This window comes from Arthroderma uncinatum, assembly GCF_011692745.1.
Source record: "Arthroderma uncinatum strain CBS 119779 chromosome Unknown scaffold4, whole genome shotgun sequence".
NCBI classification, from domain to species: Eukaryota; Fungi; Ascomycota; class Eurotiomycetes; order Onygenales; family Arthrodermataceae; genus Arthroderma; species Arthroderma uncinatum.
This window is the reverse complement of record NW_022983866.1, coordinates 1594988-1620817: the sequence shown is the minus strand read 5'-3', so window position 1 is coordinate 1620817 and position 25830 is coordinate 1594988. Positions and strand designations below refer to the sequence as shown.

Genomic DNA, 25830 nt, shown 5'->3' with positions numbered 1-25830 from the left:
TGAGACGGGGGGAGGGGCGAATCGCAGAAGCACGTCCAAGAGCAGTCAGACGGCCTCGTAAAGCAGCAGGGAACATGCCCAGGAGGTTATATGGTCTATTGGGAAAGATTTAAAGATAAAAAAACCCGAGTCTACCAGAGGGAAGAGCGAAAATAAAAAAGAAGTTCGAGAGAGCCGGGCTGGTTGATAGTTTAAGAGAGAGAGAGCTTTCCCAGTGCATCCTCGGCTTGGAGATCCTTGGGCCCCTCCGCAGCAAAAGGAATTATACCAAGGGGAGAAGACCTACGTCCAACGCCAGATGACCAGATAACATGACACAGCAACTTCGGCTTTACATACAGTAGCATTCCAGCGCACTCAACCCTCGCTTTCAGGCCAATATCGCATCTACAAACTGTTTTCACAGTCCAAAAACGCGCGCGATCTTGCCGGTCAGCTGATCTTTCCGCCGAAACAAAAACTCCGAGAGCCTCGGCTCTTTTGAAACCTTATTAGTAATACAATTTTTACTAGCGCTCACAAGGAATATAAAAAATGATGATAGAAAAAGGAGATAATAACGAGATAAAATAGGGATAAACAGAGATGGTCGCTTGCAAAAATGACAGGTAGGAATGTTGGAGATGAATAAGAGATAAGACAGTAGATGGGAAAGATACGGTGAGGCTTAGGACACGGGTTCCACGGCGGTCGAGGCAGGGACAGCAGGGCTTGCTTCGTCTGCGTCCTTCATGGTCGTATCGGGGTCGGGGTCGCGGTTGGAAGAGAGATGCAGTTCTACTCCCTTCCGGCCCTTCAGGCCAGCGGGCGTACAGATGCGGCCGCTGCGCATCATGTTTCGCAGTCGCTTACGGCGGGCCTCTCCGCCTCTCTCCTCGCCCTTGGAAGCGCCTTCGTCGACCCATTCGATTTCGAGGACTTTGAAGCTCATTCCGTCATGGTTCTTGCCCCACGAACGCGACTTGAGACCGTACATCACGCTGCTATCGTACCGTTCGAGGGTGGGCAGAATCAGGAGCTTGATGTGCAGGTCCTTTTTTGGTGGTGGGACGGGAGGGAGCTGCTTGGACTCCGACGTTCCAGGGGTGGTTGACGCAGCGGGTGGTTGCTGAGGAGTCTCTGATTGTGCCGTCGATGCCGGGTCAGACTTTGTGCTGTTGCTGTTCGCCGACGGGGTGTTGCCGTTGGAGGACGCCGGCTTTGCTACGGCTGATCCGTGTCCATTGGTGGTGGCTGCCGGCTGGGATCTGCGATTGTCTTTGATTTCAAGATTGAGCATGGATACGTCGACGTCCTCGGCCCATTCACCGCGGATGAACCCAGAATGTATTGCTGCTGCCACCGGGTCAGAGTCGTCTGTATACACGCCTGTCCCCCACAGAGCTCTGCGGGCACAGATCTCCTCACGATGGCTGGAATCGATCCGGAATCGAGGAACACGGATGGTAAAGGTGCAGTTTTCCTTTCCATCAAACCGTGGGATAGGTATTGGCGTCGAGGTGTAGCCAAATTTCGACGATTCCGGGGGTGCTCTAGCAGACGGCATTTCAATGCGTGGTGCATATAGCGTAGAACCTAAATGGTAGCGAGGATGATGTTCGACACTTTTCAGCAGCGGCTCTAGATTTACCGTTGTGTTGTATTCTCTTAACGGAACGGCGGGAGGAGTTGGATGGTGATGATGCGGTATGCCACTGCCAGGTGCTGCGCGTGGGCCATGATGGTGGTGATGGTGATGGTGGTGGTGATGGTGTGAGGCACCCGCTGCTGTAGATGCAGCCGAAGCATCACCAGGGCCGGACTGTGGTCTAAAGGGAGCCGCTAGCTGTGGGCCTTGGTTCCCGGGGTAGATAGATGGATCGTCTTCGATTCGATGTTTATGATGGTGACTAGCAAGTAAAAAAAAGGAGTAAACACGGTTAGCCAACGGTCCCTACCCATAATGGTAACATACTTACTGATGACCGTGATGATGATGATGGTGTACATGCCGTGCTCTCCTTCCACCTCCACCACGCGGAACGACAGCTGCTTCAGTTTCGTCCTTGCCCTCTTCTTCCTTCACTCTCCGGCCGCGTCGGCCACTGCCTGGTGCAGACCCTGGGCCTTTACCAAAGGAATTCTCGCCGTTTAAATCCTGGTTCATTGATCGTCCGCCATGATCCTTTTTAAACGGGCTCGATGCCATGGGCGTTGAAGGTCCGCTTCCTCCCAAGGATGCCGAGCTAGATACTCCCACGCCGCTGCCAATGCCGGAGAACACACGGCCCAATTCACTCTTTATACCTGACTCGGTAGCCGGGTCGATGATCTGAGCCTGGGCACCTTGCACGGCCTGAGGGAGCGGCGACGCCCTTCCACCTCGTCTAGTTTCTGCATTTATGTTCAATACGCTCTTATGGTGAGGTGGTTCCTCGGTAGCTCCGCGGGCACGTTGTTCGTCCGCAAACGAGCTGTTGAACGACTGGGCACTGGTGGAAGCCGGGGTTGGCGAAAACAGGCGAGGAGGGTTCTGAGTAGGAGGTCTATTACGGCTGATATGCGGTGACGAGTCGTTTGAAGGGGTTGCGTCTTGTCGTGGGTGAAGCGGTGTTTGGCCGGGAATGGAGCGTGGAGCGGTTAATTGGGAGCCTAACGATTTTGTATAATTCTGAATAGATCCGAAACCGTAGCCCGTGTTTGTTTCTCCGGCATTATATCGGGTTGATTCTGGAGATACACGTTGGTAATTCGATTCCCAGGGCCCTCGCTGGGACCTGTCACCTTCGTGTTCCGAGACATGAGGTCCATATCGATGAGGTTGATGTTGATGTTGCTGTGACTGTGATTGCTGCTGGTGGTGCGCGTGTTCCTGAATACCATGTTGCCGGTAAGGTTGTTGATCACGGCCACCATGTTCCTGTCGATCCTGGGAGGGATCACTAAACCTCGACGATGGCCGTGGAGGAGGAGCTTCTAAATTTCCTGGATATCCATGTTGTTCCCGCTGAGTATTTGACTCCTTTTGCGCTCCTTCAACAAATCCCGGTGCCAGCCTTACGGGTGGGCTGAACAAGGGCGGTCGTGACGGTGGCTCCTCTGATCGATGCTGCTGGTGACCTTGCGGGTTCGCTCGCGGAATTGGCCCACCAAGACTCATGCGTCGGTCTTGATGGTATGAAGATTCTGGATATGTGTTTCGAGGGGATCTAGGTGCTGACGGCTGCTTTTCACTATACTGCGGTTGAGGTGCGTTCGAGGCCGGCCGAGGCCCACCAAACCGCGAATCATCCGTGACCGGTGGAGGATTTCCAGAAGCACTGCCTCCCGATCTTGATCGATACGGCCGGGGAGTGAGAGGTTTCGAGAAAGGTCCGCCGTCCGGAGTATGGGACCGGCGAAAGGAAGGGTACTCTGATGACGGCTGCCTTGTCAGGGCGGAAGGTGGTGACATGGACGGGGGCTGCGCAGGAGGCGGTGGTGGTGGTGCGGTGGCGGCAGGTATTGAAGTTACCGAAGGTCGCGAGTACAGAGGCCCCGGTATGTTCTCTCGCGGTAGACGATCTGTATCCGAGCCAAGCATCGACGATATCGACATGCTACTCCCAGGCCTGTGTGCTTGGCTTGTGATGGCGAGTTCCCGGGACGCGAACGAGGAGGACGGAGGAGGCGCCGACGGCGGCTGAGGATGCTGGATCGCTGGGCCCCGAGGAGGATAATGCTGCGGGGAGGACGGAGGAAGCATCTGACGGCTAGGATAGGTGGTTGATGCAGTTGCAGCTGGGTGTTCTGGATGGCCTTTGAGTAGCAGCGGTTAGCTGGCGCGAACCACGACCGAAAGTGACATGCGAGGGCAGGAAACGAGGAAAAGGCAGTGCATCAGGGTGTATAAAGACAGTGCCATGGCCAATGAATAATTGCGACCCATCCTCGTGGGCGAGAGAGCGCGGTTCTTGGTCGGGGAATGGCCGTCGATGCGGGTATTTTTCACGGGGGCGAGCGGTAGTCGCGTTCGGTTTCAGGCTTACCTGAATAAGCAGACGAGCTGCCAGCGCTTCCCACAGACCGCCTGCGAGCCTGGTCGTGCTGCGACGGATGAGACATGTCTCGTAGGATCGAGGACGGCGGGCCTGGAGTGAGGCCAAGTCATAGAGAGAGGCCGTGTCAGTTATTGGAAGAAGCAACTTGAATGCGCCCGAAAAAGGCAAAAAACAGTTGCAGTTGGAGAATTATTTGGGGAAAAACTAGGTCACGGGACCTGCGCTAAAGTGCCAAGCATTTGCTCGCCAAAAGTAGACTAGCGCGAGAAACCTTAAGCGGCTAGCGCGTTCGGCACGGACCACCGGAGTGAACCGTGCCAAGAGTCCGAAAGGGGGAACAGCGGAGCGCGGGCGGCAAAAAAAAGAAGGGAGGAGCGGAAGGCGGAGAGAGGCCTGGGCATCGTGGTCCACTGCTGCAGCGTCCGGTGTATATATGTGCATATATGTAATGGCTGCCTCCTCCGATATGCACGCCAAAGACCATCCTCTTGGGGCAGGGCGAGAGGAGCAAACTTTAAAAAAAAGAGTTTGCAATGAAGGTGTAAACAAGGTGAAAATAAGAAAATTTCTACCTCTTACCTTCTCTGCGCATATTCATCCCAGCCTGACCTTTCCCTTCCTCCGCGCTATGCTTGATTCGTGGCTCTCGTGTCGCGGCGTCGGTTCTCTGTCGCGGCGCACCGTTGTTATGCGGATGGTGTGCATGCTGCTGATGCTGCTGCTGCGTATGTGAGATGACGTCTCGCGAGTATGGGTATCCCAGCGACGGCGGCGCGGCAGGCGCTGGTGGATGGCGTGAAAATGCATTGCTCGGTTCTCGTCGTGAGCTTGCTACCACGTCAAAGGGCGATTGTTGGGTATGGCTCGTCGATAGCGAGGAAGGAGGGCAATGCCGAGGTGGAAGAGACGAGTTTCGAGGTTCGCGAGGCCTGCCAAATGCCGAATGTCGAGGCCCATACGTCGACTGTGACGGATCCATTGAGATATGAAGCGTATGTCTCGAGGGTGTCTTCCAGCTAACGCCTCTTCAAGTCAAAAAGATTCTTGACGCAGTTAGTAATAAGGTATTTTCTTTTTTTTCTTCTTTCTTTTTTGTTCTTTTAATTTCCTTTTCTCCGCCTTGGTTTTTTTTTTTTTCGTTTGTTTGTTTATTCAAGCGCGAGATCCCTCGTGCGGGGAATTCTGACGAGCTAGGATATCCTCTTTGCTCGTGTGCGGCCTTGGAGCTATCCAGGCGGTATATCTTAGTCGTGCTGTCAGTGAATGTAAGGTCAAGTACGGAAATGGTATGGGGGAGAAAAGAAGGACAGTATGGCCTGAACAAGAAAAAAACACGGGTAAATAGGGTCATCAAGGGGGAAAAAAAAGTGCGGAGAGGTGACACACAAGGCAGATGCAGCTGCAGCTGCAGGTAAACTTGTCAGTGCTCCCTGGTGGAGTTAGCGATGCAACAAGGAGTCCACAGCATAACCTATATGCTTGTGAAAGGATCCCTACTCCATGCTGTATCTGTACCTGTGTTCGTGCCTGTACTGTGCCTGTTCACTGAGATATGCGCCGAAAACGGGAGACAGGTATCAAAGAACGTTAAGGTTGTCGCGTTCCATGCTGAGACAGGAAGACGAACGAGGATAGGAACAGAAATTATTCGAACAAGCTGGTTTCGAGCCAATGATTTCTTTTCCTCGTCTGTTACGTTGTTTAAAGCCGATTGTGGAGCCAGAGCACATCGCCGAAGGGCACTAAATTTAACTAACGGGTAAACTAGCTTGATCCCTGTCGAATGTTCGTTTCGTATAGGTCGATAAAGAGCCAGCCAGGCAGGCCCTTTTGCCCCCAGCTTTTTGCTTGATAGCGATGTCATGTATCACAGCATCATGTGCAGTGCAATGGGATCGCGCGTCCTTCTGATGCCAGAGATGATGCGGTCCTTTTGGCTTGCTTCAGGGACGCACAGTGCATCGAAACTGTGACATGGAACATGGTGTGGGATTAATCTTTTGGCATTGCAGGGACCTGATTTAGCCTTTCTCTTCCCAGAATAGCTGCTCGCAGGCATCGGCAGATATCTATCTCAGAGCTCTCTGCTTTGCGCAGAACCGATCCCGAAGCGTACACGGGGAAATGCGCCACGCACTCAGTTTGTCTGTATGCACTCCGTACGTGTGGGAGCTTGAGTGTGTATGCAAAGGACCCTTTGATCGCTGGAGAACTGGAACGCACGCTGGGTACGAGGGTGACCGCATGCTGGCCTCCCTTGCCCTGCACCGCATCACACAACACCACGGCAGCAGCACACAGGAACGAACCGAGTCGTCCTGTACCCATACGGACGCGGAGATAAATAGCGATTCCCCCCAGTCAAAGATCTCGTCTTACTTTCACATATATTTTCCTCGGACTTCGATGCACATTAGCGTGCTTTTTCGGGATCGACTGCACAGTGGCTATCGGTCCCTCATCTTCCCTGTATATAGTTATGATATCAGTTACACGAAGCCGTGGCAAGCTGCATGATGTTGCAGGAATACTTGCTGTGTACGGCATATCGGTCCACTGCCTCCGTCATCATCTCTTCGGCTATATTTTTAGTCTGGCCTGCAACACGTCTTACCGCATTTTCGGCTCTCCCTTTTTCTGTGTGCGGAGTTGTGGCGTTGCTATATCGACAGTGGAATGTAACTGTACCTACTGACAGCATATTAGCAAACCTGGTATCTATGGCTATATCTCGAAATGGTTACCTTCAGCACCACGTTTTATGAGAAGCCAACTCCACACAGGCAAATCCGGAGAAGAGAGAAGCAAATCCCCAAGGGAACTATTTACAACTGAGCCGACTGATACTTGACTCTTGTGTACTCGGTACGCTGCAAGGGGTGAATCTTGACCCTGATGCTACCCGTAGCGCATCATCGCGCATTGACGAGACAGCAGAAAGGCGCCTCCTTTCACAGCATGGCTTATTGACGTTCAACGGTATTTTACTGGGAACTGACAGTTCGAGGAACTCTGTATACACGCGTAAGCTGAATGTTTGAAGTTTTGTCTGGTGTGTCTGCGAAGTATAGAAAAGTACGCGCTTAGGTTACCGGCTTTTGATCCAGATGTCGTCCTCACATGATCGATTTCCAAGTTCAACTCAACTGCCCATATATATAAAAGAGCGGGCAGAATGAGAGAGGGAGCAGATAAAACCGGATATCCTTGTTACTCCAATGACTTGATTTATGCAGATACCCGAACCACCAATGCTGCCCCTCCCATGCGCCCCGAACTCCAGCTGGAGCAAGTTTCGGCATCATCTTCGCTCCATCTTCAGCGGAGTTGACCCTCGAGTCTTCACGGCCTTTTGGCTGTTCGGTATGGACAAAGAATACATCAGTTAGCTTCCGGAGACCACTTGCTAACGGGTTGAGTGTGCGTACAGGTTTAATAAATAATGTCCTCTACGTCATCATCCTCTCCGCAGCTCTCGACTTGGTCGGTCCCAGCGTACCCAAAGGCGTCGTCCTACTCGCAGACGTAGTCCCTTCATTCTTCACCAAGCTATGCGCTCCCTACTTCATCCATGTCGTCCCTTATCCGGTTCGGATATTCATATTCGTCGCCCTGTCGGCGTCTGGCATGTTTCTGGTCGCTCTATCGCCAGCCTACGATGCAAACGCTACTGCCGCTGATAGTTCAATAACAGCCAAAATATTCGGAGTTATGTTAGCTAGCCTGTCCAGCGGCGGTGGAGAGCTAAGTTTCCTGGGCCTCACGCATTTTTATGGTCCGTTTAGTCTGGCTGCGTGGGGTAGCGGAACGGGGGCTGCTGGGCTGGTGGGAGCTGGCGCATATGCTTTGGCAACGACATCGTTTGGATTTTCGGTGAAGGCAACTTTGTTGGCTTCTGCGTTTCTGCCTGCTGTTATGGTTATAAGCTTCTTTGGGATATTGCCTAGAGGGCCGATGGTGCAAGCCAAAGATGGGTATCAAACGATTGAAGAAGTCGAGGGCGGAGAATACCTACGTGAAGAAGCTATAGAGCCGTCGGACGGTGCTAGAGATGATACGGGCGGCCTGTCTGTTGGCTCCATCACCGGTGGTACCGATGACTTGAAGAGTACACCTCAGCAAGACTCTGGGCTGTCGTGGGAACTATTCAAGGCAAATCTGAACCGCGCCAGAGCCCTATTCTTTCCTTTGTAGGTACACCCGGCCCCATAACTCACCATTACCCTATGCTAACAAAGCACAATAGTATGCTTCCGCTATTACTCGTCTATATTGCTGAGTACACTATCAACCAGGGTGTTGCACCTACTCTCCTCTTCCCACTCAAAGAAAGTCCATTTAAGCAATTCCGTGCCTTCTATCCCACATACAATGCCATCTACCAAGTCGGAGTGTTCATCTCACGGTCATCGACCCCCTTTTTCCGTATCCACGACTTATATTTTCCGTCATTCCTTCAGATCTTCAACCTTGTATTGCTGACCCTCCATGCACTGTTCAACTTTATACAAAATGTTTACATTGTTTTCCTCGTTGTATTTTGGGAAGGTCTCTTGGGTGGACTGGTGTATGTCAATACGTTCGCGGAGATCACAGACCGCGTACCAAAAGAGGAACGTGAATTTTCCCTTGGAGCAACCACTGTCAGCGACTCGGCGGGCATATGCATTGCAGGGCTATTGGGGATGGTGTTCGAGGTCTGGTTGTGTAATTGGCAGGTTTCTCATGGGCGGGACTATTGCCAGAAGACATGATACAGCTGCGTATTTCATGATTGTCGGAATTTGGAGCGACGGCGTTGTACTCTATTACCCTATAACATATATCTATGATTATCATCATTGTTATTGCTATTACTGTTATTATCATTCTTATTGTTATCATCATTCTTATTATTTTGGTTGTGACGTAATTGCGAAGTGCATCACATGCCCTTTCACATGTTGCGCATGTGAAATCCACCAACTTCCGCCTGGAAAAAAGTCGCTGGACGAAGGAAGATAGCCCAACATGGACAACTTGAGGCTGAGGATAGACGGTTGCCAGCTTGTATATACCACAAGTCTCGGGATATCTCTATCTTTTATCCAGCCTATTGTACGGCGTTCTATTCGTCCGGTCCTGTGGTGCGTTAGACAAACTGATGAATACTACCGGTTTCAAACTGTATCTCTAGAGTGTATATATTGGTGTATCAGGTTGGGACGTTGGAGTACATACTGGCTCTAGGTCTACTCACTGATTGAGGAATGCCCTAGTCATGATAGGTATGAATGTCCTCTTATTCGTTCTGTCTCTATTGCTGCAATATCTAACGATTCTCTAGACCATGTACTGGGTAGACCGTCAACCCAGTTCCGCAAGATCCAGGTCTTCGCAGTGGTCTCGTTTTGGACATTATACCTTCTCCGGTACGTCGAGAGATGAAGGACTCTTTCAAATAAGCACTTATTCTGACCATGCTTGCACTGTTTTAGAGGAGACAAGAATGGACCTCCAGGAGTTCGCTTTCTATCCTCCCGTCTACAAGGGCGAATGACGCCGTGGCAGGCCACCGTCATGACCATGTTGACGCTCTACCTATCTCGCAATTTTGCCAAACTATTCGGTCTCGAATCGCCGGAGCCACTGGCAAACCTATATTCCCGTTCCTATTTCAGGGCAACGTGGATAGTGACAGCGCTCGATGCCGGGTTTTGGACTGCTATGAACATACGGCAGAAATGGCTTCGGGATCTAGCGTCTATAATATTTTCGGTATATTACCTGATAGCTGCGGAACAAGCGGATGAGAAGGTACGGAAGGTTAGAGCTACCTTAACCGTGGAGCATCTACGGGTTTCGTGGAATAAACCGACAACTCCTTATCTTGCCTTCTTCTCCAAACTACTTCGGCCACGGCTCTGCAAGCGTCAGCCGGTGGCAGTCCGGATACCTCGTCCGCGCGAGTCTTCATATAAAGACCCAGTGGAAGCATGGCTTTATTTTGACGGACCCATGAGCACGCTTCGTGACCAGACAAATATCGTTCTTGATGTCCCTGGTGGTGGGTTTGTTGCTATGGGCCCACGAGTGAGTGATGATAAACTGCTTGCTTGGGCCGGTAAGACGGGCGTTCCAATCCTCAGCCTTGACTATAAGAAGGCGCCTGAGTATCCATACCCTTATGCCTTGAATGAGTGTTACGATGTCTACCACACCATCGTTATGACAAGGGGAAGGTGTTTGGGCCTGAGTGGAAAGGTATGCCCCAAGATCGTTGTGACGGGCGACAGTGCTGGAGGAAGCCTTGCGGCCGGTCTAACCCTTATGATCCTGCAATCCGGGAGTACAGATTCTCGAAAGTGGAGAGGCGAAGACTCGCTGCCCGCCCCCACTGGACTGGTGTTAATATACCCAAATTTGGACCTGAATATTGGGAGCTGGATGACTGATGAGGAAATGTCCCTAATTCGAGATAAAGGAATGCGAAAAACAAACCGAAATATTTTGCGGCGGAAAAGCGAGGATTACTATAAATTGACGCCATCAACTCCTCATCCTTCAGACGATGATCTTGCAGAGGACGCGGCTACTAGGAACGATGCATCGTTGGAAAACGGCTCTAAACATCCCGCGGATGGTATAGCGGCCTCTTCAACAGCAGCGTCAGCCATGGGAAGCCAATCCGAGGAAACCAGTATTGAATCTCAGATGAAAGATTTATCAGAGAAAAAGCCCCAAAAACTTCAAACTCGCCTTGCTGTTTCTTCCATGATATCGTACTTCAACGACCGTATCCTTACCCCTGAAATGATGAGGGCTATGATAATCTTATACATCGGCCCTTATAACCGCCCAAATTTCAGCACTGATTTCCTTCTCTCGCCCGTTCTGGCTCCAGAAGCGCTTCTAGCTCGATTCCCAAAGACATATTTCCTTACTGGAGAACGAGACCCCCTTGTCGACGACACTGTCATATTTGCAGGACGACTTAGACAAGCGAAACTCCACCGATTCCGTGAAAGAAAGGAGCTGGGCCTGGAGAAGTCTGGAAAGAAGTTTGACGAGAAACAGCATGTCGAAGTGACCCTGATACCCGGTATATCCCATGGCTTCTTGAACATTGTTGCTGTCTTCCCAGAGGGTTGGAAACACGTATTCCGATGCGCTAGATGGATAACAGAAATATTCGAAACGGTGGATGTCAATAGCTCGAACGACTTGCGAGCTTCCACGGCGTCTCTTGCCTCCCGGTCGCGAGCCGTTTCTAATGTCAAATCACGTCCGGTGGTAGATGGGGAGACAGACAAGCCGGGTAATGGAAACACGTCACAGCGCCATCACCAACGTCAGCTGACGGGCGAGTCATCTGGCGATGACGATGGTCCGCTGGAAATCAGCATGCTGAAGATGACGAAGATATCACCTTCGCCTCCATCGTCCCAGGCCAATATATCCCAATCAGACGCATCATCTCCTGTTTCACCATGCATGCCAGATCACAAACCTAGAACCCCTACACAACAGAACAATGACCCCAAAAGACAGAAGAGAAATATTCGTCGCCCGAATGCTGCAAAATTGTTCCTTTCCCCGTTACCAGCCAAGCAGACGGAGAGATTGCGTAATGCCGACAATACCAGTCATAGTGAGAATGATTTGGTGCGCGTGAAACAGATGATTACCGGCTTACGACGTGAAGCTAGCTTGACTAGTTTACCAAGTGATGAGGATTTGCTCAATAGACGAATGAATGGATTGGCCGGTGGGCTTATGGGGATAGGAGAAGGAGCAAAGACGCCGTGATGACTAGCAATTTGTTTTATGTATATACTTTTGTTCCTTGATGTAAATGCTATACCCTTAGATGTACTCATGTTAACGAATATTCTATATCCTGCAATGATCAGTGCTAGGAATTATTTAGCTAAAGATTGCTCCTGTGGATTTGGTGGTGACTAAATGCCTCCAGTCTATAAACAAACCGAAAACGGAAAGATGTCCAACTCAGGAACTAGTATATAAAAACAACCGCTAAAACAAACAATTCAACGCCTTTCAAAGTCACAATAGTAATTTTTGGTTAATCCTAGTTGATAACTTCGCTCATCGCTTCTTCCAGGATACCCAGGCCAACCTCAATCTCCGCATCGGTAATGACCAATGGTGGAACAAAGCGAATACATCCTTCTCCAGCAGAGATTATCAACAATCCTTTATCCCTCGCGGATCCGAGAATATCAGCTACCTTGCTAACATAAGGTGCTGTAAGCTGCAAGCCAAGAATCAAGCCTCGGCCTCGAATCTCAGATACTGCATCAGGATACTTCTCCTGCAGACGTTTCAGGCCCCTGATAAAAGTCTGGGATCGAGAGTTAACTGAATCTTGTAGATCCTTGTTCGCAAGACGGGTCAATACATGGTTACCCACGGCACTGGCAAGCGGACTTCCGCCAAAGGTAGTTCCGTGATCTCCAACCTTGATATACTTCCCTACTGTATCAGAGGAAATGATCGTGGCACCAATTGGGAAACCGTTTCCTAGGGCCTTGGCTGTGGTTAGGATATCTGGATGGGCGGGCTTGGAGCCATCTTTTGGCCTAAGTGATGGGTGTGCGTGTGCCCATAGGCTGCCTGTGCGGGAAAGGCCGCATTGGATCTCATCAAAGATCAACACAGCTCCGACTTGGTCACATCGCGCACGGAGTGCTGTGAGGAACTCCGCGGAGGCCACGTTCACTCCGCCCTCACCCTGGATGGGCTCTACAATGACACCGCATGTCTTCTCCGTAATTAGGGTTGGGAGTTGATCGATGTCGTTATACTTCCCATATTTGAATCCAGGGACCATAGGTGCAAAAGGAGCTTGGTATTTGGGATTTGGAGTAGCAGATAGAGCACCAAATGTTCGGCCATGGAACGATCCTTGGAAGGAGACAATTTCATGCTTTGTGCCAGATGTATCGAGGCTGTGGCCTACTTTCCGAGCAAACTTGAGAGCTGCTTCGTTGGCTTCGGTTCCTGAGTTGCAAATAAATGCTTGTGTGGCAGTACGCATCGCTCCTGAGGTGAGGGTGGTGCTGATAAGAGCCTGGCTGAGCTTGCCGGTATGCTTGTTATGGAAGAGATTGGATGCATGTATCAGTATTTCAGACTAGCCAGCAGGTTCCAATTAGCTTCGGTATCAAATGAACAGTTTCTTTTGTATAGATATACCTGTCTTGATATCACTTCTGATAGTCCTGTATCAGAATGGCCAAGAGACGTCACAGCAATACCGGCGGTGAAGTCGAGATACTGCTTATTCTCCATATCCCAGAGATAACATCCGCTTCCTCTGACCATCACTGGAGCTGGCCTGACGTATGTAGGCACCATGAACGGCATAATCCCCTCCACGAAGTGATCACTTCGCTTGGAGAGGTTACCGGGAGGACTCTCATGTTCCTATACGCGCATTTGATGTGTAAGTATGTACTTCAAAAGAACTCTCGACGGGGTATATTTCAACATATACAACGTACTACTTTGGTAATAGTTCTGGAGAACTTCTTCTCGAAGGCATCGGCTGCCTCTGAACTTGACCCTGTGGATGCCCATCGCCATTGCGACAGGGGGCTGACCCCATACCGCTGGAGAGCTCTAGCTCCAAGGCGTCGCATAGCTACTGGGGGAATCATCGTGAGACCGACCGGCACAATGAGTCTGTATCGGGTATTATCAGCCCTGCACCGCCTGAGAAAGGGATCGAAAACAACCAACAAGCGCAATTGGGCTGTCCCGTAGGTGTAAAAGATCCAAAAGCTGAGTCTTTTGTATAAAAACGAGGACGATGACTCCCCGGAAAAACCAGAGCTTCCGATTATCGGCGAGCTCAAGCTTAAAGCCGAACTTCATTCTTTTTATCGACGGTTGTCTACATATATCAAATACTAGCATAGATCAATAGAGGCGGTTACAATGGCCAACGTCGCTAGATTCCGTTCTTACTCGATATTCGGATCTATATATACACCAAGACCTGCGTCAGCTCAGCTACCACGATGCTTTTCCGTCTCTTCGATACAGTCCTCTAAACCAAGTCGCTTCACACCCGGCCCATCGCCTCCACGCCTTTCTCCAGAAGAACAGGAGATATTCGAAAACCTTCAGCAGCAGTCGACAGGCGCATTCAGCACACCGCGGTCGTCGCCTCAGATAAACCAGTCTCCTCACTCCGAACCGTCCGCTCAGCCTGAAACTATGCACCAAAGCTCGGTGGATGGAGAAGAGTTTCACCCGGACTTACGTCGAGGAGCAAAGCCGGAGTTTGAGGGAGAAAAGAATCCAAAGACCGGCGAGGTTGGAGGTCCTAAGAACGAACCGCTGAGATGGGGCGGGGGTGGTGATTGGAGCTATAATGGGAGAGTTACAGACTTCTGAAGGACGAATCAACACCCGGAGATGAGTTCAGAGAAATAGATGGTCAAAGACAGTCATTCTTGGGAGTGTGAATATTGAAGATCCATCTTTGCCCCGGGTGTGACTCTACGAGTAGAGTATGCCCGGATTCTATATTCGAGTCTAGAGTCCGAGGCTAAAGATTAACGGCGGGCTGGTAGGAACACGATACTACCGCCCATGTACATTACATTACAACCACGACATTTTGAATAAGGGAATGTATATATTTGCAACTGGGGAATTCGTTTACTCTCTTAACTATATACAATTTGCTAGCCGGTGGCATTATCCGTGAATCGTGGGGCGGCTCCGGTCAGCGTATGGAACAAGCTCGTTAACAGACAAAAGGATAAATTTCTCGCATTAGGAGAGGGTGGGATGCAGCTAACAAGGGCTGAGGTCTGATATGTGCCTTGGGGGCGAGGTTATGGAGAGACTGTATGAGGATTTTGGGAAGTCTCAAGAAGAAAGGAAAACTATCCCTGCAGTCTGCTCATAGTTGCCTTTCCAGCTCTGCTGTCGTTTGCACGACCAAGTTCAGAGCTAATCCAAGCTCCGATCCTCGATACACCTTCCAGGTTCACGCCGGTCTTCATCCCAAGGCTATGCAAAGTATGAATCAGGTCTTCCGTCGAAACGTTACCAGTGGCACCTTTGGAGTATGGGCATCCTCCCAATCCTCCAACACTGCTATCAAATATCCTTATACCATGTTCTAGGCCGACGATGGTGTTCACCAGAGCCTGGCCGTAGGTGTCGTGGAAATGCAACGCGAGGTCGCTGCTAGCTATTCCGGCAGCTGTCAAGGTCTGCAATAGTTTCTGGGTCCTCGGGGCTGTTCCCATGCCCGTCGTGTCAGCTACCGAAACCTCGTCGGCGCCCATCTCCAATAACGACGCAGTGATTTCCGCGACCTTGTGCGGGTCTACATCTGGACCCTCATATGGACATCCAAGTGCAACGGAGACGTAGCCGCGTACACGGATATTCTTTTCCTTTGCTAGCGAGACGATTGGGCCTATTCTCGCGAGGGACTCTTCTATTGTGCAGTTGGTGTTGGCCTTTGAGAAGCCTTCGGTTGCGGCGGCAAAGAGTGATATTTCTGGTAGCTCAGTAGGGCGGGCTTGCTCTGGGAGGGAAGCGGTTTCGGATTCAAGAACTTTCACGAGGGTTTCGAGTCCCTTGACGTTGGGGACCAGGTAATTATATGAAACTGGGTGAGGGGCGGAGGGCGGGGCTTTGATAAGATGCGATAAAATATCAGCTGTGCTTGCCATCTGCCAGAGAGATAGAGTGATTCCGTTAGTCCATCGGCTCAGTTCTATATAGATAATACAGCAACAATACGAGATCCCGGGCCGCCAGCTCTACTCACCTGGGGCACCCATTTGGCGGGGACAAACGAGCCGGCCTCGATGGTCTTGAGACCGGTACCAGCGAGCTTGGAGATCAACTCCAGCTTCGTCTCGAGCGGGATGGACTTCTTCTCGTTCTGCAGGCCATCTCTGGGGCCAACCTCGACGATGCGAACGAAATCGGGAGCAAGTTTGGCTTCGGTCGCGAAGCACCGTGCTGCGGTATGTCGAGGGGCCAGCTGGCGGGAGACCCTGGAGGCAGCTCTGAGTCCGAACATGATAACAGGCCACGCATACACCTCAAGGTATCGATCAGGTCGTCGACTCTCCGGCTGAGAAGAAGTAGTTATGCTGTTCCGTGGCACGCATCCCAGCTCGCTCTCGCCGGCGCTCGAGGCCGTGAACTCGGCTATTTGCACCGATGTTGAAAATCCCCGGAGCCCGCTTGGACTAGCCAATCATGGAAGAACTTGCCGCCGCCTTTAGCCGTGTAGTAAGCCAGGATGTTAGTCATATATTAGTCATCTTAGTCACCTTAGTCAGTTATTAGTCATGAAAATTATCTGCCGATGGAGGGACGCGATAAGGAAAAGATGGGTATATATGTTATGTGTTGAGCTCAATTTGTGAAAGATGACGGATAATACAGAGAAGATGGATGCGCCGGTTGTGGCACCAGCTGTGGCACCAACTAATGGCATGAGAGTGCCAAAGAAGAGGTTCATCGGAAGGAAAGCTGCAGATGCTCAGGCGCAGAGGAATGGAGGGGATACCGAGCAGTCGCATACCACAACCATACAGCAAGGTAGAGTACTTTAGGAGGTTCAAAAAAAATTTAACAGCGATATATTTTACAGATATACCTGGCTAACACTATCCAAAATCTAGCATCAACCAGACGAGGCCCTAGAGCGCTCAACCAGATCCCCGCAGACATACTTGATGATGAAGATATCAAATCCGCCATCTCCCTCCTACCGCACAACTACTCCTTCGAAATACCCAAAACAATACACAGAATACGATCATCTGGCTCCAAGCGGGTGGCTCTCCAATTCCCCGAAGGGCTGCTACTGTTTGCCACTACAATATCAGATATTCTAAACCAGTTCTGTCCGGGAGTCGAGACGGTCATTATGGGAGATGTGACATACGGCGCATGCTGTATCGACGATTATACCGCTCGGGCGCTAGGGTGTGACCTGCTAGTCCATTATGCGCATTCATGTCTTATACCCGTGGACGTCACCAAGATAAAAACACTCTATATCTTCGTCGACATCGGTATCGACACCCAACATCTCGTCGACACTCTACTGCGAAACTTCACCTCCGGTCAAAGGATAGCAATAGTAGGCACGATACAGTTCAACGCTACTCTGCACGGACTGAAACCAGCTCTAGAAAAAGAAGGGTTCCATATCGTTGTACCGCAGATAATGCCGCTAAGCAAAGGAGAGATTCTAGGCTGCACTTCACCCCAGCTGTCGAGCGGGGAGATAGATCTACTTCTCTATCTGGGTGATGGCCGATTCCATCTTGAATCAGCCATGATTCATAACCCATCTATACCAGCGTATCGATACGATCCGTACTCCCGCATCCTTAGCAGGGAACGATATGATCATGAAGAAATGCAGGATCTGCGCCGAACGGCAATAAATGTCGCTAAATCGGCAAAGAGGTGGGGGATTATATTGAGTAGTTTGGGGCGGCAGGGGAATCCGCATACGATGGCGATGATTGAAGCACATCTTAACGAGAAGGGTATACCGTTTGTAAATTTGTTGCTTAGCGAGATATTTCCGGGGAAGTTGGCGAGTATGCCGGACGTCGATTGTTGGGTGCAGATCGCTTGTCCCAGACTGAGCATTGATTGGGGATATGCGTTTCCTAAGCCCCTGCTAACACCATATGAGGCGTTGATCGCGTTGGGGATCAAGGAAGATTGGGATAAGGCGAATAATGGTATATACCCCATGGACTTTTATGCAAAGGAAGGCCTGGGGCGGACAAAACCTGGTGCTACTATCGCCTCGTCGGCTGGATAGTGAGCACACATGCAACAATGGAGTCATAGCAAAAATTTATAAATTTTGTAAAAAAAAAAAAAAATCAACGGAGTAGTGTTTTACAATATGTAGACAAGAACAGTACACTCTTAATCCTCCACGGCGTCAGTAGGGTCGCCTGGCGTCCCTCGCCTTAGAGCCAGGAAACCCTTCGCGCCAGCATCATCCACAGGCCGCTCAGCAGAACGCCATGTCGAGATTGCCTTCTCCACATCCTCATACATTTCCAGCGTGTCGTTAATAATACCTCCCTCATCTGGCTCCGCGCTCCGCGTCCCCTCGCGGGAGATAGAATCGCTTCGCATGGGGAATGCGGGGCCAAAGGTGTGATCAGGCGTTGGATTGAACATGATGGCGTTCGCGAACATGCGAATTAATTCTTTTTCTAGCTGTGAGGAATTCACTATGCCCTTTGGTGGCATTAGCTCTGCCGATTTCGTAGCTAGCAGGACGTTACCCTTGGACGATACGCCTGTTCCAGGCCCGGTTGTGGCTGCTGTTGCTGGCGGGGATTCATCCGTGGTTTGTGCGGGGTTCATTGCCTCCGAAGCTGCAGCAACGGCGCGACTGCCTTGGTGTATTGAAGATTTTATAGACTTTATGTCTTGCGGACGGTATATTAAGTCTTTATACCCCGGCGCGTCACGGTTGGTCAATGGTTTGGCAAAAATGGAAGCGTATTTGTGGGCTGCTACATCGTTCATTATGGGCCCGCATGTGCGGCCAAATGTTCGCGAACATATCACGTATTGGCTGTCCTTCATCCAATCCGACGGCTGTTGTTCAAGGGAAAATGATCCGCTGGGGCTTCTTTTCCGCTTTGTGCGATAGTGGGTGGTTTCAAGGTCTTCTGCAGGTATGCCTATTGGAGTGCTGGGTAGCTCGTTTTTGATATTACGGCTCGTATCCTCACCACGGGAAGCGATTGACTGGCCCCGCGTCCGAGGTCGTGCAGAAGGCAAAGCAGTAGGCGAAGGAGTTTCAACATTATCCTTTTCAATGCGCCTTGGAGTCGCTTGCGGGCCGCCACGGGCTCCAGTTCCTCGAGCACTTCCAAGATCTAGCTTACGACGTGCAGTTTGACCAGACCATTGTTCGACGTCTTCTTGTCTTGATGGAGAGAGTGCCCGTTCGCTGATGGGACTTATATCCGTGGACCGTGGGCGCTCAGGAGATCCTGGTTCACTGGGCAAAGATATTGGGCCTGGTATTTTCCAAGGGGTATTGCCGCTGGGAGTGACCAATGAGGGTCTTGGTGGTCTTCGACCTAACGATTGTGCAAAGGACGGGAGTTGAGTCTTTAGTTTCTCCAGGCCTGTGGTGTCTGGTGTGACAGTGGGTTGAGCTGCCGTCGTTGATGGAGTAGGGGTGCTTACACTGCCAGCGGGCGCGGAAATTGCTGGCGGAGCAGAGAGCGGTGGGTTTTGGGGAATATTAGATTTATCGATAGTTGGGGCGAGGGGTTTCGGGGTAGGTGTAGGTTTATTACGGGCCTGGTTATTTGGTTTAGGGGTCGTGCGAGGAGATCCATGGCCATAGGAGGACTGCGGAATGGTTTGCGGGGTTAATAGTGGTTGGAATTTGACGGTTTGAGGGGCAGCTTTGGGCGGTAGCTGAGAAGGCGTTTTGTTCCAAGTGGTATTTGCGGGAGGTTGAGTGGGCGGGACTCTCGCAAGAGGTACCAGTTGCGCGGTATTTTGATATGCGGGTTGGGTGGCCACTGTCGTAGCGGCAGGAGGAGGAGGGAATGGTTGTATGTTTGCATATACGCTGGCTCCAGTTGTGCTGGCTGGCGGAGGCGTTTGAGTAGAAGGTGGCACTTGACTGTTCAATAGTGGCTGTTTGAAAATGGGCGTATTTGGGACTGGAGATTCCTGCGGGATACCAGTTGATGGAACTGGACCTACTGTAGGCTGCACACGCCGGACCCCCTGTGGTGGTCCTGTGGTAGTCGCGGTGGTCGTGGTAGCCGTGGTGGGCGTTTGGGCTGTCGGTGCAGCTATCTGAAGGCCATCCTGTGGTATCCTGCCCATCACCTTTTCCTGGACGGCGTCTGCCTTTGACGGTCCAGCAGGCGGGGGAACATGAGGAACAGGAACATCTGAACCAAGGGCGGCAGGTGGCTGCTGCAGGTCCTCGCCAGCCTCCAGCCTCCGTATCTCGTCCTTTATTTCCGAGTACCGCCGTTCCTCGCGCCGTATCTCCTTCGTCACGCGTTCCTTGTACCTAGCGTATAGCCTATTTACCAAGTCCGGCATGGCAGCCGAATGTGACTTTGCGGCACCATCATGCACGGCCTGAGCACGCTTCCGCTTCTTCAAATTAGCTGTCTCCCGTGGACTCTGGTTCTGGCTGTGGTCTGATGCTTCATCGTCTGAAGACCTGAACCCTTCCGCTAGCAGGGTCGTGTATAGCTCCTCCAGGGCCTGCGGACTCAACCTGGCCGCGTCGTACTTGACATCCTGCTGGATGAAGGGATTGCTCTGCAGCAGCTCCGAGACGGGCGCAAAGCTATCCGGACGTGATTCTAAGGTCGCGAGGGACTGGAAGAAGAGCAGGGACTCGAAGGGGGTGTAGGCCGACAGAGAAGGCATTCCCCCATTGCAGCCTCGCTGCGTCTTTATTCGTCGTCTTGTTCTCGTTATTGTCTTCGTTCTTATTCTCGTTCTTCTCTTCGTGTCCTTCGTATGTCTCCTATCTCTCAGGGTGGTGTCTTTGTATTGGTATATTGGTATACGTTATATCGTCGTCGTGGTCGTGATGGAAAAGAGGTCTATCACGTGACATCACATGACGATCGGCCATGACCTTCCCGACTGGGATGTTTACCTAAGGAGCGACTGCGATATAACAAAAACTCCACCGCTGGCGTTCAGGGGGAAGAAGCAAAGAGAGCGACACGACGCCGGAGACCAGTGAGCGCAGCCCAAGAGTACTCCCACGCACCGTTCTTGCGGCGGTGGGACCTGGCTTGCTCTTCCTGCGTCACTTGCGCGACGCCCAAAAGCAGCACGGGATCCCGCCCGCCTGAGCTGGCCTTAAATATCTCTCGTCCCTGGGGCTCTTCTGCTGACCTCACAGCCTGACTTGGACCTTTGCTGCGACTCACCCTTTTTGCCCTGCATTGCCCCCCTTGTTTTCTCCTCTGCCTCCGCGTGAACGAGTCTGGATGCTTTCCCAGCTGGCTCTGGTTTCGAAAGTTATATAAACCTCAGGGGCATCCTCTACTTAATCGCCGTTGCGTTCAAACTAGGAACCTGAAACCGATCTTCAATTAATTATACCTGTACTCCGTACTTAAAATCTATAAAACACGCTCCTCCTCCTTTCGTCTCGACAATCCTCTCGACAATGTCTCAGAACATGACGGATATGGAGCTGGATAAAGAGTGGAAGCCAAATGGCAGGCGGCCGCAATCGTCTGTTCCTCCTCTCCCCCTTTCACCCATCTTATGTCCATAGACCGTCAATTAACTCGTTCGCTGCAGAACCATGGCTCGCTCTCTGGCCGCTGCTCTAGATAATGCTTTCATGCTTGACTCCGAAGTCGACTCCCTCACCAACTCTATCCAGCACAAGTATGTTCTGGCTCTGATATCGGAGTATTGCTGAAAAGGGGGCACCTTTACTGACCCTACGACTTTCCAGGCAACAACTGGTCTCAATGCACAGTCGCGAGCTCGAGGCGCTGGAAGCTAGGATTCGAGAGACCGAGAACCGTTTAAGGATGCAGAAGGGAGAAATTCCCCTCGAACCGTCCAACTCCAACGAACAAACCAATAATAATGCCAATGCTCAGAACAATGCCAGAAACAGTACACAAAGGAGAACACCCCCGGATGTCTCCACTACAGATAAGGGACGTGGTCTACCGCCCCTGTCGACTCCCAACCAGTCTGATGATGGCTTCACCACCAACGCTTCCACCTCTCCTGCCACAACAGACCAGGACGAGGAGACAGCAAACCATGCTGGTATTCATGGTCGACGCAACGAGGAAGATAACTCAAAGGGCAAAGAAGGATGGTCCTGATCGGTGGGCCGTTCTTTTTTAACACTTTATGTTAATTATTTTATACCCTTTTCAGAGCCCAAGACCTGCTGCAATGACTTCCCCCCACAACCATCATCACGGTTGCCGCCGCAGAATGACTGTCGGAGGCGGCTACACGCTTACATACCTTTTATATGGGCATTTCCTACCTAATCCTCTCGATGCCTGGCTGCTCCGTCTATACACGTCTGTCTGAATGGTATATGACGGTTTTCGGGAATGCGATTCCCTCATTCGGTCTTTTCGTCTCCTTTCTTCTCTTCACTCTTTCTTCTTCTATACATGACCGCATATATATATAGTTTAATAGCTTATTGGCCAGCCTTCCCTTCGTTTGACACTTTTTTTACTCTGTTTACATGCCCTTATAATAGTCTCTCCCTTCTTTTTTTTTTTTTTTTTTTTTTACCCCTGCTTGGCTGTAAGATTAATTGTTGGAATTTAGCACATGTTACATGTTCCATGGAAATGCCATTACTATCATCACATACTTTTTGCATTGGGTGAAACGTCTTATCTGATAACTGAAGGGGCCCCGGTGGTATTGGTTGTTACGATGAACAGGATATATAGATAAAAAGGATCAATAATACAAAAGTTCTATTGTTGCAGATGTTGCGGTGTTTATAATGTTAGAGCACAGTATTTATTTACAGAGCATCAGTGAGAGCCTTGTTAAGCTTGGTGAGCTTGGAGGAGACGCTGAGATCGATTGTTCGGCCGTCGAATTCGACAACAAGTCCGCCAACAATCTCGGGGTCAACCTGGTGGATGAAGTTAGCACGATTGCATTAATTATTAGATGTTGAGGGAATAATTGCACTAACCTTGGTGATGACCTTGAGCTTCTTGCCCTTGCTGTACTCAGACTTGGCGATGGCGTTTTCCAAACGCTGGAGGGTCTTCTGGTCGAGTTTCTATATCAAATTGTTAGGCAGGGCTGGATAGAGAAGTGCGCAATTCGCCATCACTTTCTCCTTTCGGTGGGGGTTATCGATATATGCATACCTGAGCACTGGTGATGTTAAGCTCAATCTCGCCTCGGTAAGCGCCCATCAAAGTCTCGAACTTCTCACAGACACCCTCCAAAACACCGAGTCGGTTGTTCTCAGCGAGAGTGTTCAAGAAGTTGCCCAGAAGCTCGTTCTTGCCGGTAATCTTCTGCAATTCCTGGACGATCTGAGACTTGTCCTTGACGGTCAAGGTAGGAGTGTGCAAGATAGGTCCCAACTTGGCGTCCTTCTTGAACACTTCAGCCAAAGCAGAGAGGGACTTGGAGGTCTGCTCTAGGCTTCCGGACTTGGCTGAAGCAGTGTACTATTCATCAATCATATAAAAGTCAGCCTATCCGTGTCCGTCCTGTGTGTGCCTGTGTTCGCGACAACAGCCGCCATCACCCAATTGTCATCCCAACGCAACGTAAATCATCGCTATACGCACCAAGGCATTGGCATAGGTGCCGTCGACGCCGAAGAGAGCGACCGGTGGCTTCGTATCTTGGGTTGCGGTGGCATAGGTTCTGGCTCCGTTGACGACGGATCGTCGAGAGAATTGCTGGGCGGAAGCGCGAAGGCTCGCCTGGGCGGCTCGGGAAGAAAGCATGGCGAAAGAGGAGGACTGTGCCTATGGAATTGGGGTAGCCGTGGACGTTGGAGATGGGCACCAATGATGCTGCTGTTGGCGTACAATTCTTCGTGGTCAAAGGTCAACAGGGACGCAGTGGGTTCGGCGAAACATGGACGCTTTTTTAGTCACGTGATATAAAATTGGGCTTGACGGGACGGCGTCTCCAGCAAATAACAGTAACATGCAACGCATCTCGAATCAGTTTACAACTCTTAATCATGTATCATTATTATACTTCATGCTATTTATCATAACCCGTATGCTTGGAGACCGACCGTGGACGCCAGGCCCAGTAATATTCAGTGAAACGACCACCCGGAGTGTAGGAAACCGCAAAGAAAAGAAAGACGGGGGGAGAGGAGAAACAGAAGTCTGCCGGAAAGCGACAGGCTTTATATCCCTTGCGGCTTTCAGTCGCTCCGAAGCATGCTCTCCACCAAGTCACCTAATGGACCCCAGAAGTCTTTCCCGCTAGCCAAACCGTGCTCTTCAATAAACAAAACATAGTGCTTGAAGCTGGTATTCAGGTGCGGTTCGAGCCCGAGATGGACGACGACCGGGTAGTGGTGGCAGTATATGTGTGCGTAGACACGGTACATGCGTTTAAACAGCTGTCTCAGCAGTGAAGGGAATGTTTTTGGGAACGGCACACCTGGAAGGGGGTAAGTATTTGCATGGTGATTTAGCTTCTCGTAATATGATGGTATAGGGCTGCATACCTATATGGCTAGGGAACATCTGCTCGTTGTCAATGTTCGCCTGCACCCATGTCATCAAGTGTTCGACGTATTCAGGTGCGGACATCTTGGTCGGGCGCTTGAAATTCTCATTATCCTGCCATAGATATTCAAACCTGGTAAAACTCAAGGTATCAGGCAACTAGCATGGTAAACAATGGCGTTAGAATGGAACACGTACTCGTCTGTCGCCTTCATCTCCGGACATGTCTGCGGCGAGCAGAACTCGGTGATTGATCCATATAAAAGGTTGATCTGGTTGTAGAAATCGACCACTATTCCAGCCAACACAGACCCATCGATGCGTTAGCATGGTTCAACCTTTTCGCATATTCTCCATCCCAGTCTATCAGGGTATCCGTAGAGCGTACAGTTAACAGCTAACCACTCGTTGAGGTCCTCTCCCTCAGGTAGCTTGACGGCCTTCCGCAGACTTCCACTCCCCAGTGTTGCTTCTGCAAACTGTCGAAGCTGATAGTTTCCTGTGCCTTTATTCGCTGTTCGCGGTCGGAATGGCCCCCGCGTCCGTGAATTTCTGTTGTTGAAGAAAGGTCAGTCAGTGGTGGGGTCATTTTGGTAGTGATGAAGGCAGCTATATAGCGGATGCTCGACAGCGTGTTATGCGAATAGGAGAGCGTAATTCCATGGGCTCTTGCGAGAAACAGTTGGCAATGCACCTACATTGTGGTAATGAACGAGGATGCCATCTCGCGCTCTTGGGTGTAGCAGGGATGCGACTTATGCTGTCTGCTGCCTTAGTCCGTACTCTGCGCTGTCCTCGCAAACCTGTAGACTTCTGAGCAGTTCCTCCTGCGGTAGAATCAAACTGCAAAATGCTGAGCAATGCGTTATCTTGCTGTATGTTCACCGTGTCATGGTCCTTCGCAGCTGTGATATCATTTCGCGGGTTTGGGGTGGTTGCCCTGACGACAATCAGGTCAACATGGCCACCGCCCCTCTATCATCTTCATACACCTACTGGCCGCAAGACACATATAATGATGACAACCGTCTATTGTCTGATCTTTAACGGTATTACATTCCTAGAGACCATGGCGGAGATGCCACCAATTCTCGAGTATTCCGACTATCTTCGTCTTGAGGCTGTTTGTCGCTCAACCAAGCTCCAGACGGAACGATATTGCTATTATCGTTGTTAAATGACTGTTAATACCACCGATGGTTTCTTAATGTTGATGTGAAACCACAGCTATCGGCCCAGAGCTGGAACTGGCTTTATAGTGGAGGGTCAGAGGACTTGTATACTCGCCCATATAGGCAGCACCGTACATGATAATTGATGCAAGACTGTCACTGATGTGTGATACAGTGAATATCCTGGGCCTCTACCATGTTGAGCAACAGCACGATGGCCAGGGAGAAAGCAGTTGACCGTTCCTGGTCCTCAGTCTCTCTCTCTCTCTCTCTCTCTCTCTCTCTCTCTCTCTCTCTCTCTCTGTGTGTGTGTGTGTGTGTGTATCTGAGACGCTGCAGAGCCAAAGCTGAAGAGGTCCTGGCCAACAAGCGTGATGCCAGAGCCAT

The 25830-nt window shown here is 50.7% G+C and overlaps 9 protein-coding genes across 9 annotated transcripts; 3 read left to right on the top strand and 6 right to left on the bottom strand.

The window, feature by feature from the left end:
• Nucleotides 1-667: 667 nt before the first annotated feature.
• On the bottom strand, nucleotides 668-4998 carry GIQ15_05842 (uncharacterized protein; the record flags this gene model as incomplete). Its single annotated transcript, XM_033553259.1, has 6 exons — nucleotides 668-1575; nucleotides 1653-1801; nucleotides 1959-3768; nucleotides 3809-4109; nucleotides 4320-4432; nucleotides 4599-4998. The coding sequence occupies 6 exons, from the start codon at nucleotides 4996-4998 to the stop codon at nucleotides 668-670; spliced, it is 3681 nt and encodes a 1226-aa protein (XP_033404403.1).
• A 2272-nt stretch (nucleotides 4999-7270) lies between these two features.
• Nucleotides 7271-11807, top strand: GIQ15_05841 (protein btn1; the record flags this gene model as incomplete). Its single annotated transcript, XM_033553258.1, has 5 exons — nucleotides 7271-7382; nucleotides 7450-8209; nucleotides 8266-8726; nucleotides 9346-9430; nucleotides 9497-11807. 5 exons carry the CDS (start codon nucleotides 7271-7273, stop codon nucleotides 11805-11807), a joined length of 3729 nt encoding a protein of 1242 aa, XP_033404402.1.
• A 283-nt stretch (nucleotides 11808-12090) lies between these two features.
• GIQ15_05840 (uncharacterized protein) lies at nucleotides 12091-13681 on the bottom strand (the record flags this gene model as incomplete). The annotated part of the gene is made up of 3 exons (XM_033553257.1): nucleotides 12091-13155; nucleotides 13218-13448; nucleotides 13526-13681. 3 exons carry the CDS (start codon nucleotides 13679-13681, stop codon nucleotides 12091-12093), a joined length of 1452 nt encoding a protein of 483 aa, XP_033404401.1.
• A 1239-nt stretch (nucleotides 13682-14920) lies between these two features.
• GIQ15_05839 (hydroxymethylglutaryl-CoA lyase) lies at nucleotides 14921-16077 on the bottom strand (the record flags this gene model as incomplete). The annotated part of the gene is made up of 2 exons (XM_033553256.1): nucleotides 14921-15721; nucleotides 15820-16077. 2 exons carry the CDS (start codon nucleotides 16075-16077, stop codon nucleotides 14921-14923), a joined length of 1059 nt encoding a protein of 352 aa, XP_033404400.1.
• A 182-nt stretch (nucleotides 16078-16259) lies between these two features.
• GIQ15_05838 (diphthamide biosynthesis protein 1) lies at nucleotides 16260-17850 on the top strand (the record flags this gene model as incomplete). Its single annotated transcript, XM_033553255.1, has 3 exons — nucleotides 16260-16292; nucleotides 16433-16604; nucleotides 16688-17850. The coding sequence occupies 3 exons, from the start codon at nucleotides 16260-16262 to the stop codon at nucleotides 17848-17850; spliced, it is 1368 nt and encodes a 455-aa protein (XP_033404399.1).
• Nucleotides 17851-17960: 110 nt separating this feature from the next.
• On the bottom strand, nucleotides 17961-20465 carry GIQ15_05837 (extensin; the record flags this gene model as incomplete). The annotated part of the gene is made up of 1 exon (XM_033553254.1): nucleotides 17961-20465. The coding sequence occupies one exon, from the start codon at nucleotides 20463-20465 to the stop codon at nucleotides 17961-17963; it is 2505 nt and encodes an 834-aa protein (XP_033404398.1).
• Nucleotides 20466-21222: 757 nt separating this feature from the next.
• On the top strand, nucleotides 21223-21904 carry GIQ15_05836 (uncharacterized protein; the record flags this gene model as incomplete). Its single annotated transcript, XM_033553253.1, has 3 exons — nucleotides 21223-21290; nucleotides 21360-21449; nucleotides 21520-21904. 3 exons carry the CDS (start codon nucleotides 21223-21225, stop codon nucleotides 21902-21904), a joined length of 543 nt encoding a protein of 180 aa, XP_033404397.1.
• A 671-nt stretch (nucleotides 21905-22575) lies between these two features.
• GIQ15_05835 (ATP synthase subunit 5) lies at nucleotides 22576-23527 on the bottom strand (the record flags this gene model as incomplete). The annotated part of the gene is made up of 4 exons (XM_033553252.1): nucleotides 22576-22689; nucleotides 22753-22842; nucleotides 22934-23242; nucleotides 23366-23527. 4 exons carry the CDS (start codon nucleotides 23525-23527, stop codon nucleotides 22576-22578), a joined length of 675 nt encoding a protein of 224 aa, XP_033404396.1.
• A 434-nt stretch (nucleotides 23528-23961) lies between these two features.
• GIQ15_05834 (DBF2 kinase activator protein MOB1) lies at nucleotides 23962-24995 on the bottom strand (the record flags this gene model as incomplete). The annotated part of the gene is made up of 5 exons (XM_033553251.1): nucleotides 23962-24203; nucleotides 24271-24404; nucleotides 24470-24563; nucleotides 24660-24823; nucleotides 24970-24995. The coding sequence occupies 5 exons, from the start codon at nucleotides 24993-24995 to the stop codon at nucleotides 23962-23964; spliced, it is 660 nt and encodes a 219-aa protein (XP_033404395.1).
• Nucleotides 24996-25830: the final 835 nt, after the last annotated feature.